General features: G+C 40.2%; 1 protein-coding gene across 1 annotated transcript in view; it reads right to left on the reverse strand.

Annotated features, from left to right (window-relative positions):
* LOC115376791 (phospholipid-transporting ATPase ABCA1) overlaps positions 1 to 12,149 on the reverse strand; it is a 185,306-nt gene that overhangs the window by 133,218 nt on the left and 39,939 nt on the right. The window contains exons 12-14 of the mRNA XM_030076559.1: positions 10,915 to 11,112; positions 7,109 to 7,314; positions 5,635 to 5,811 (exon numbers count right to left, since the gene is read on the reverse strand). Of these exons, the coding sequence (XP_029932419.1) occupies positions 5,635 to 5,811; positions 7,109 to 7,314; positions 10,915 to 11,112 (581 nt within the window). The remainder of the gene's footprint in view (positions 1 to 5,634; positions 5,812 to 7,108; positions 7,315 to 10,914; positions 11,113 to 12,149) is intronic.

A 12,149-nucleotide genomic window follows, 5' to 3' on the forward strand; every position in this document is an offset into this window, starting at 1 on the left:
CTAGTGGCTTTTGGGACAGCCGAAAGTAGCGACTTGCCCTTACACAGGCAGCACTTGGCATGACCAGGCTGCTGAATTTGACGACCTGGGAATGAGAATGTGATGGACAGAGACAGAATCTGTAAGTTAAAAAAGTTAAAAACTAGAAGCCAAAGTCATTTTTCAGGAAATACCCCAAAACAGACTAGTGTGCTGAAATTTGTATCATGTGTTTTGACTGTTATCACCCCACTGAATGGACGTTTTCAACCATTAGTAAGTCGTTATCACCCCTGCAGAGTATTGGTTAGCAGGTTCCCACTGCACCCTCTAGTAGGTCAGAAGGCTGTCATCGTCCATTCCTATCAACAATCTAACTTAACCACTCAAATCTTAGTTTCAGCCACTTTCATTAGCTAACCCTAACTGCATTATTTATTCAAAATCCTATGCATTTTTTTTGTATGATGTTGAAGAATAAAATTTAGAGCCCCTGCAGAGAGATATACATCGTATCTACGCTGATCCTTAAGACACTCTTTGATGGTATCGTGTGTAAAAATTTCACTTTGATCTATATTTCTGTCTTCTCAGTAGCTTTAAATACATGGGGGAAGGCTGAACTTCCAGTATATTCATTCCCCATTAGAATTGTTGTTGCTCCTTGAATTAAATACAATGTGTTTTTTATCTGGGCCATAAAATGCTCCTCTTCTCTCTACTTCAATCCCTCCAACCCCTTTATAAAGACTCTGGGGGATGGGTATGTTCTGCAAAAGATGACAGAGGGGCATCCAATCAAATAAATGAATAAAAGAAATCAATATGGGTCGACAACAAGAATAAACATTAGACTCTGTGATGAAAGATGGAGGAAGCTGGAACAAGCCAAAGGAATGGAAGCTGATGCCAAGACGGCTGTTTTTCTCCAGAACAGGTAAGCAGAATTTCCTTGTGTTTGTTAGCTAAAACACCAGTGTCAGGGAAACTACTCGAGCTCTGCAAACAAATACCTCGTTCCATTGCTCAGAGACAAGCCATGAAAAGCTGCACAGGATTGAGCTTAATAAGCAGCCATTACAGTTTCGCAGCTGTGTTGTGGTGTTGTATTATGGATCTCATGCCTCATGGCCATGCAAATCCTGTTGTAAATATACTACTACTAACAAACTTATGTTGGCAGAGGTGATCACGATCAATGTCGAGCTTTTTTAGAATTTGTTTTTTTTTTTTTTTTTTTTCAGTGATGGGTTGCGCTTGATGTTTGGAAGGAGGGATGGAGGCCTGCAGGTGAGGCGTGGAGGCATATTTGTCTCAGTTTTGATTTTGATTCGGTTATCAATTCAGTATTCTCATCTTAAATGAACTTCTGGATAAGAAAAATGGAAATCTGCCGTCAGGATTTAAAACATCATCAGTGTAGGAGTCTGGTCCTGATTCAACCTTTGATGTTCTGTGCCTCCTCCTGTTAAGCTATCACTTTTGTTCCAGGGTCAATATGAACTTTTATTATATTAAACCTCAACTTCTACTGTTTCCATGATGCTGCTGAAGTTAGTCATGAATGACTCTAGTCAGCCGTGTTGTGTGAGTCCCAGGATCAGACTCCCCTGTAGATAATGTTTTTAATCCAGATAACAATTTTCTATTTTTGCAATGCTCCAAAAAAAATCCCCAAAAATTTAAAAATGACCACATATAATTTTATTTGTGAAGACACTGGTATTTTACATATTGCTATCCTAAGCTTTTAATTTTCTGGGGAAAATGCCTAATTTTGTATTTTTGCACCATGGACACATTTTTTCATGTTTCAAAAATCAGGTTATAAAAACACCCAATAATCCCAATTCCCTATCCATTGGAGAAGGAAATAGTTGATATTTTACATATTTCATCAACCAGTTTACAGATTTTCCCAGTGTTTGTTTATGATGAGAATACTGAACTGAACTGGACAGACCATCTTTGCACCTGCAGTGGACGCTATTTGACATAACTCTTCTATGAACTGTTTGCTTCAGCCATTTGGCCTTGACCTCCCCTGTGTTGGGTCTTAACTGGACTCAGTCTTAGAATTGGTTGGACTCAAATAACAGCCATCAAATAAAACCTCAAATTCTGATTTTCATTCATTATGTGCATCACCTTTTGCTCAGCTATTTCACTCCATCTAAGTGCTAACTGTACTTACAGAATAGGTACCTAGCTAATTGGCGACACCAACTGCACCTCTTTCACATCCCATGTTGCACATCTTCATATCCACTGGAGGCCTGTGACATGTACTTGTGAAAGCAGCCTCAGATCTCTCATCAGGCCCGTGTGACTGTGAAAGCACTATTGATAGGGAACACAGCCTCAGGATCCAAACAAGAGATCCCTCTGATTCCAGAGCATGAGCTGGCACAGAGCCCTCCAATAAAGGACCAGTTTATGTGCTATCAGGCCCTGGAGGGGTCAATCTTTATCCCCTGCCGCCATCTCTGGGCTGCACAGCACACGGTGTGAATGTGGAGACAGTGGGAGCTAATACAGTTTGCTTATCTCAGGTTCAAAATGCCAACAGGGCCAGCTGTGGTTGAAGTGGCTCAGATTGCTGGTAGTTTACGGCATGTATTATATTCACAAGCTCTGAGGAGGAAGTGAAGGATATAAAAAGCAAATAATAGGTCTTTGAATTGTTGATGAATGCACCAGGGTCAGTGCAGATATCAGTATCTTGCTGGTTCAAATACATCAACAAGGTAAAAACAGTGGTTTTGTAGGAAAATAACAAGGAATGACAGACACCAAGTCATGAGGATGTCTTTTCACAGCAAAGAGAGCATCTTATAGCTTGTCATAATTTCTTGAGCTTCAGACCAAAAACAAACTGTTATGTTGAGTAAAAGCTGTGATAAAAAAAACAAAAAAACAAAAAAACTGATGATTTAATGAGTGCATTTTACATGCAATCTGGAACGATGAATTGACTTTTGTGTTCTCATGAAAACGAAGGCAATTGTAACACTGCTACTGTAAAGGAGCATTCAGCATGATGTGGTCAACTGTGCATTATTTATTCGCTGATTTCATATACATTATTCATTTCATATTTCCCAGGTGCTGAACAGTTTTTTCAATTGTTAATGAGACATCTAAAAATATCTGAATTCTCAGCTTTTGTTTTAAATTACATTTTAAAGTCAGATTAACTGTTTGCTGAACTAAGAAATAGTTACAGTGCACTGCAAACATGTTCATCTGAATGCACAATGCTCTCTCCATGCTTTCGCCTGGCAACCCAACACAGCTCTAGATGAAAATAATTACAAGAGAGGTTCTTCCCCATCATGCCTCCATGCGTTTTAGTGCATCTTCCTTTGTGTGATTTCACTCTCAATTATTTATGAATGAAATAGCAGTTTTCGAGTGTTAATAATTTACAGAAATGCCCAAATGGCTAGGCAGGCGAAAGAGTAAATGGTGGAGGGACTGAGGGTATTGCAGTTCTTTATGGCTCCCATTTATCTTCTGTAATTATTAATCCTTTGTTTTAGGAAGAGGAGACTGAGGCAATGGGGCTGGAATTAGGAAATAAGCTGTATCATGATTGTCTAATTCAGATGATTATCACATCACTGAGCTGCAAATGACGAAATACAGGAAATTGCTGCTTTCATCTGAGACCCGTTTTCACAGATGACGTGTTGAATGTGGAGCATACATTACTGCATTAGTGCATGGAGGAATGCAGCTCCAACTTGTGATGTGATGTGCTGTGCTAGTAAAAACACAAAGCGGGTGAATTCATACGTTTCACATGACGACAACGCTGTGCATGTCCATTAGCCCCTCAACAGTGCTTTTCCTTCACTTGTACAGGTAGGCTGATTATAATGCTGAAGTTGAATTGATGGATTTCTCCTGTAGTTAATTCAGCTTGACAAAAATTCCACCTGACATTCACTGCAAAAAAAAAAAAAAAAAAAATCCTTCCTCACAAGTATTTGAACTCATATTCAAAATTAAAGTCTTGTTTTTCTTAAAATAAGTGAAAAACTCTGCCAAAGGGTTGAGATAATCACTCGATTCGAGAAAATTCTGGAAATAAGTTGATTAGCCTTTGAAACAAGAAGGATTATCTCATCGGGCAGATAATTGCATTATTTTGACGAAAAACAAGATTTTAATGCTGAAGATGACTTGATAAGATTGAGATTTTATTAAGATGGAGGTTAATTTAGTGCTGGCTGCAATGTGCCGAACCATCCACATCAGCTGGGGTATTTAAAAGAGGTGAAATACGTTGCTACAACACGTCTGCTGGACTGAAAACAAAATGAAGTGCGCCACACCTTTGCCAATAGCTGTACTTAATCATTGAACTACAGCTCCGTTATCAGTCAAGGAGTTTCTTTTTTTTTTTTTTTCCATGAAGAACCAATAGCAGGCCCACATACTGAAAACCAAATCAATAAAGCCATTTCTTCTAATGTGGTTTTCATACTACTGATATTTTCTCCCCTGACTATGTCTCCAGGGCAACCTATGGCACTGGGCATTACCATTTCAAACAATTTCATACGTTTCAACATCAGCATGTCTACAAACATCCCTTCCGACACAAGTTCGAGTCAATTTTTTATGCTACTTTTTGAGCTTCTTCTTGCTTCTGCCATCTCAAATATGTTGGACAAAATATCATATGAAGCCTGCTTTATTGTATATGATGTGGCATTCAAACAGGATGATTTTTTGGTAATTAGATCACTGATCTCTGGTACTATGATTTCCCATGAGGTGTGAATATTTTGTATCTCCTGAAAGGGGTGTATTGTGCCGTTGGACCTAAATCTCCGTGGTAATTATCTTTTCTCTTGATGGCATCACTGGGTTTTTTGCTTTATTAATGGAGATCATAATGCTGCATAGATGGGAGTAATTTCCCAGACTCTGAGGAAATCTTGGCTGTGGAAGATTCACAGTGATACTGCATTTTTCTCCCTGGGTGAAGAGTCTAATGTGAATAAGCCAGCACTATCAACAAATATCTATGCAACACAAAGTGAAGCGCTCCTATCAATCTCTGCATGTGATGGACTAATGTGGGAAGTGGGGCACAGGATGCTTACTTTGTTGACAATGAAATGCCTCTCAAGTGCAAGGAAGGAAGGGACTTAGGATGGTAGGATAAATAATTCAGCACCTATCAAGCCATTCAGGGATTTCCTGCGGTTGGACTAAAATCAATAGTTTTTGGCTGACTCTTTACATCCACACTCCTCATTCTTTTTATTCCCTTCACTTAACCACGATGCATAATTAAATTTATCCTCGAGGAATTTAAAATGTTAGGTTTGGCTTGTATTATTAACATTACTGGGGAATTCCCCCTCCTTATCCCCTCATCTAGGATCGGTGGTGGCGTAAGTCAGTAGCAGAAGAAGTAAAGAGATAATAAGGAAGGGGGGGGGCAATGGAAAAAAAGAGGTAGTGTCTTGAAATTTCCACAGGGAAATCTGAAAGCCCTAAGTGACTGATAAGGCCGTAACTCAACTATGTGGTGGCAGTGAGTGGCAACTCCCCAGAGTGAGTGGAGGTCTACTGCAGTAGTACCTCTTCCGCACTCTTCTAATTATAAGACTGACCGATAAAAGCTTTTGTACTCACGCGTCATCCACAAAGCAAGGGTACGGCATCTGCTGGGCAAAAACCCCAAAAGGTTGGGCTTTGGAGGCGTGCGCTCGAATAATGCCGTGGTCCATCATGTCCTGCACGTAGGCAAATCCTCCCCATATATACCGCAGGTCGTTGAAGGCGTTGTCTCGGGCCCCGGGAGACCATGACCTTATTAAAAGCACACACAGATCACGGTGTGCCTTAGCAAAGGACGAATCAACTTGACGAAATTACAGCAGTGCGCCCTTACTGTGGTTTAGAGGCCATAATATCACATGATAAATCAGTAAAGAAAAGATTTGCTTTCATCCATGGGTAAACAGAACAGACTAGGTTGGTTAAAAATATCAATTTTCCAGTTAATTGTGATCGTCATTTGAACAATTCAATACTGAGTCTTAGTCTTTAATTGACGCCAATGGAAACTCAGGAGACCAAATTACATGTTGTGAACAAATTAAAAAACAATAGTGGGAGCTGCACACTGAAGCCGGTGCCATCAGGACTAAAGGCAAATGTCTTGATGCACTTTGGATGCAGAAACCATGAGGATATAGAAGAGTTGGACAAAACCAAAGCTATATGTGCTTATGTTTGAATTATCCCTTGCAGCCCTTACTATACAGCACTTTTTCCTTTAAAGCTACACTATGGAAAATTGCACTGAGGTGAGGACCCTTTGGACTCATGGACAAAAAACATGAAAAAAACCCACAAAAATTTAAGGTTGAGTTTTCATGGTTGTTGTCGTTGTCCTGACTCACAGATTAATTTCTTATTCCAGGTTTTTAATCAGTTGAATTTGATCATTGCTTACCTAAGCTAACCCTCAGTTTTGCACAGCACACATTTTACCCTGCTGTTATCTTTCTCTAATTTTCTAACTAATTTTTTTAATCCTTGGACTCAATTTGACCCCAGCAATTTAGACTTCCAAAATAATGATTAAAATTAATCATCAAAGTTCTCACAGGAATGATGTTTTCCCCTTGCCAATGTCAGTGAGACTTGCACGACTGCAGGTGTGGTTGTGTTAGGTTAGGGCTCTAAATCAGAGGGCAGTAACATCCAATTTTTAAGATTAAAAATTGGATGTTACAGTTCACTCAGCATCATCCAAAACAACCAAAAGAAATGTTTGTAAAATGCAATATTTCTTACATGTTTTATACAGCCCTGAGAGCGCTGATGTGTACAAAATGAGTACAGGACATTGAAAACATACCATGTTAATTTCAAGTTTACCCACTTGTCCTCATTAAATTAGGAAAAGTCATTAAAAATGAAGCAAAAAAAAAAAAGTCCATCATTTATTTGGAGATGTTAAACATTGAATGGGGTCAAATATGTTGCCTACACAGAAGCAACATAATGTGAAAGTTGGATTACTTAACTTTGCATTTTACTAGTTGTATTGAAATGTACTTATTTGTAAGAAACGGAAGAGCTGTGCTGCATGACGTACCTTTCTTTCAGCTTGTTGGTAACCTCAATATCGTCAATGTCCATGCGTATTTTGTATTTGACATAAGGAGGGGGGCGTCTGGCGTCTGGATGGAGGTTTTCGAAAACAATACCAGCCCAGTATGTGTCATTCTTCAGAAGCTCCAAGGCTCTGTTCACCAGATGGCCTTCAGTGGCGACAGCCTCGAACTTATTCAGGTCCAAACACTGTCAACCACATAGAGAGGCGTCACCAAGGCAGAAAAGAGAATTATTATTCAAAAGGTTCAATAAATGAAACCCAAGCGAGGGATATTGATCCATTCAAGTTCATTTCAATCTCAGTAATGATCTTATATCACAGTTTTTCAGATAGCTACAGTATGGGAACAAAACAGAAGCAGAGGGGAATCATGCTATTTGGCGAAAAGTATCACTCGGCTATTGACACTCAATCAACGTGGAGTGGAAATTATCTAGAGATGTGAGGGGGTGGGAAATGTTTTGGGCTTCAGCAGAGAGAAGCAAATGAGATACAGCCTCTCTAGCACTCCCTGTACTGTGACTGTGGTCTTGTCCCCTTGTTTCATGAGACGATAATGAGCTCGCCATCCTGGGAGGCAGTCGCACCTGACAGCTGTCCACACATCTCAGGCCTGCAACAGTTTATCATGTCTCCCCTAGGAGGGCAGTATGTATTCTATATCCAGCCACGGAGAGGAAAAAGGGAAAAAAAAATATCACAGCAGCAGAATTTGCTCGCTATGGGGAAGCAGGATTAAAGGACCGGAGGGGTGATTTGAGTCCAGGTTTTGGAGCAGCGCCGGTGGAAACATCCTCCGCATGAAGCTGCAGGGAGGAGCTACACGTTAACCTGCACATGGGCCACCTCAATCAAAACATAATGGATGTTTATTTGAACTATGCGCTTGTAAAAAGAGTCGTGCCTGGGGATGTTCGATATTAATCTGTTTTTGGGGGCTGTTCAGTGCTGGCACGGTGTGTTTATTGGTGGGTGGTGGGTGTGCTCCGGGTGTCCAGTTAATGCAGCTCATTACCATTTGCTGCTTTCTATCTCCAGTTTAATTTTGTTCACATATTCCACACTTTTATACCACTATTTAACAAAATTGCTTTTAAACCTCTCATACAACTATTACAATTATTATCATTATAATTATTAGCAGTTGTAGTGCAAACAGAAAAACTGTAGATCCAGCTATTATTATATTTAGTTTATTTAACTATTGCACTCCAATCATTTTACTGTACAAAAAAACGTAGATATTGTTTTTAGAGAAGTGCTACACAAATATAATAATGATAATTATGATTATTTTTGGTAGTAGCAGTGGCAGTAGTAGAAGGAGAAATGATAGTTGTAATAGAATTGTGGAAACAAATATTACATGTTGCATCTAATTGTGGTACTTTATACATTTTATTGTGTGTATATCACTTTGTTTTAAGAAAAGTGGTGGTTATTATAATTACTATTTTTGTTATTATTTTTAGTAATAGTAGTGGTAGTAGTCACAGTAGTAGTAGTTGTTGCTGTTGTGCCAGAAGTAATATTAGCAGTAGTAGCAAAATTATTAAATCATCAGAAATCATCAACATCAGCTAGAAGCTAGACATGCTGGATAGTCCACTGCATTAAAAGTTGGCCTTCAGAGCCTGTCCTATCTATATTCAATCTCCTTCCTGGGCCATCTTTAAATGTCACTCACCACTCTCTGCCACTATAAGCCCTGCCAACCGCGCTGACAGCAGGAGGGAGAAATCAAGCATGTTTAGATACGTTGGGTTTTGGTCCCAAACCACTGGGCAAGAAGCTAAGCCTAAAACGCCTGATATCAATAATCTCACTCGGGTTCTGGATTGAAGAACTGGCCCCACTGATAGCTCCCCATTTGCCAATCCCATCCTGGCCTAATTCAGAGGAACATCCAGGCCAATACATGCAGTTGGGACGGACGTGGTCATGTCATGCTTGTAGAGGCCATGCGGGTGCTGCCGACTGATAGCTGCGTGATGAGATTAATATGGGCGGATCCCTATGGTATTATAAACATATGCTGTTGGCCTGTGTGCCAATTGATTGGGCTTGGGAGGGCTCAATATCTGCTCTGTGTGAAGATAAGGCATAGTACAAATCAGCAGAAAACAGCTCCATCGTCAACTAGATCTGGTGTCAGAGAGGACCGTGTCACATCACTGAGGAAGACCGCTGTCCATGAAGGCAGCGCACATTTGGAACACACTGCTGATACATGTGTGAAGCTGTAATGCATATCGCTCACTCACAGCGCCTCTGAAACGAAGTGACAATAAAATCTGTAACCGTGCTTTGTCACGTAAACCCGAAGTGTTGAACTTTCCAGCTCTGGCAGTAAATTAAATGCTGCCTGAACAATGCACTTTGGGTTCATGCGGGGCAATATCTTTCAATCATGTGCAAAGGAAAACAAGAGAAAGAAAAAAAATGAGAGTAAGTAAGGGGATTGTCAGACGAGATAATTGGCCGTGCTATAAATTTAATTATCCAGTTCCAGTAGAAACTGTCAAGTGTGGTTGACATAAAAGGCATCAGTAAAGGTCAGCTGTGCCACCAGTGAAGTGCATTATAGCTTTAACAACTTATTTCCATGAAGTGCTCTTGTTTTTGTATTCTAATGAGTCATGTTGTAACTGTGCTTTGTTTCTGTTGTCATTGTCTTATATGTGACTGTATCTACCTCACTTGCCCAGGAACTACAGTTAAACATGAGCTCAACTGGCACATTGGCAGAAATGTTAATTGGTGTGCACTGACCCTGCAAAGAAAAAAAAAAAAAAAAAAAGTAAATGAACTAAACTGAACTTGATCTGATTGTCTGGGAGACACAGAAAAAAACAGCTCATTTAGTCATCTTTATAAACAAATAGAAAAAATGCCAAAAACTACAAAAAAAAAAAAAAAAAAAAAAAAGCCATAAATGACAAAAATAAATACATTTAAAATAATTACAAATAATAATAAAAACTTCAGGCTCTACTCAATTGACCTCATAAAGTCATTTGCACTATGCACTATGGGCTCAAAAGAAACTCTCCGTCCTGCTTCACATGTATGGACCCATACATCAGGAGACACATAAAATGCTGTCTAGCAGCTGTCTTTATCTTGGTGTCCATTTTGAGAAATGCAATTTCCATTAGGGCACAAAATGGATTGTATTATCTTGGAATTCCACTGGCCGTGTATGGCTAACCCCAGGGGCCCCTACCTGCCATCTTACCTATCTGTGTGTTCGTGCTGTGTGTGTGTGTGTGTGTGTGTGTGTGTGTGTGTGTGTGTGTGTGTGCAGGGGAGGTAGGGGCTTTGAACATGTGTTTGATCACACAATGTAGGAAAAGAACAGTCTGGCTGCAAACCGTGTCATAGATCAATACATCAATGTCAACTTACTGTGTGTGTGTGTGTGTGTGTGTGTGTGTGTGTGTTTCTGCTCGGAGAGGGCACCGTGTGTTTTGTCTTGCTATAGATTCACTGTAGTCAGCCCTATAGCATAATCTTTACATGCTTACGGAGGCACTCAGTGTAATGATGTATTTTGTTATGTTGTGATGGGTTCAAGATCATCCAAGTTTTATGAATAAAAACAACCAAGTCTTTTTTTTTCTCTTGTTCTCCAAAAACCAAGGGAGCTGATAGAGTGATGAAGATAAGAAATGTAAATGTCATCTGGGAAGAAGCTGATTTTGGTTTGAACACCATCATCAGACATAGCATGCTCATTTAAAAGTGCAAGTGCAAGATCAAGTGCAGACAAAAGAGTAACAAACCCCCAGGAACTTGGAGAGAAGCCCCAGGATTTCGGTAGTGGTGTTGTACATATTCCGCCAGTCGTAGGGCGGCATGCCGGCTGGACGGTCCTCCGGAGGCCCGTTGTACAGGAAGTTGGCCAGCAGCTCCGCCGTCAATCCCGTGCCACTGAGACGCTGGTCGAGGGCAGCGGCAAACACCGGATTCGCCAGCAGTCTCTGATTTTCAAAAGGAAGAAAATGAGTCTCCAACGCTGCCGATCCCATCAGTGTGCTTGTCATTACAAGTACATGCAGCACCACTGAGCTTTCTTCAAACCCACACACCTTTATTTGAAATTCTAGTGGAGATCCCAAGGTTTCCAAGGATACCACATATATCCTGCTGAATTACAGGGAAATGTGTATAAAATGATGCACAAAACATTACAATATTTTCTGTTTGATGTAATGGTGCAGCCATAAAACGATGGCATCTTGGGTTTGAATATATCACTCAGTGTAAGTGTGATGCAGCTTTAATGAAGCGCTGCAACCGTCGGATTCAGAATATGTACGTGACATTGCCATTCAATAAAGAAAAAAAGGTGTTTTTTTTTTTTTTTTTAACTTTGAAGCTAATTAAGGGAAAGTTTAAGGGCAAATCAGAATTCAAGGGGTTGCTTTTGGTGAGTCAGTTACACCAGTGAGTTGGCTGGAGTGCAAGCAACATGAATGCCATGTAATCTGAACAGTTTTGGACCACACTGTGCAATTTTAGAGGAGAGAGCACAGGAGGTCGACTCTCTTCTTTGGTGGTGCTGTCATTTACTTTCATGCAGAATTAATTAGGAGCAATAAGCTAGATGGCACTGTTGTACTGCTTCCTCATGGTCAGGCAGCGCTCACTTATTTGACATTTGCTCAAACACACAAGGACACACTGACATAACCATATGCACGACACACGCATGCACACCGAAAGGCCCGGGGAGTGAAGAGAAATGTGCATTGCTGAGTAAGTGTGCTTACACATACACGTACACATGGGACGAACACACCCAGAAAACATACACAGAGGTCTTCCCTCTCCTTTGTATGATAAGAGGCATGTGCAATGGCTCTTCCAGGCAGCTAATACCTCAAGCTGCAATTCATCTCACCATGCAAAGAGTTAATAAAGAGGATATGCTAATCTATATGCAAATATATCCTTGCTGTTTGAACCCTACCTGTCTATACTGTGTGTGTGTGTATGTGTGTGTATGTGTGTGTGT

The sequence above is a fragment of the Myripristis murdjan genome, chromosome 18 (assembly GCF_902150065.1).
Source record: "Myripristis murdjan chromosome 18, fMyrMur1.1, whole genome shotgun sequence".
Lineage (NCBI taxonomy): Eukaryota > Metazoa > Chordata > Actinopteri > Holocentriformes > Holocentridae > Myripristis > Myripristis murdjan.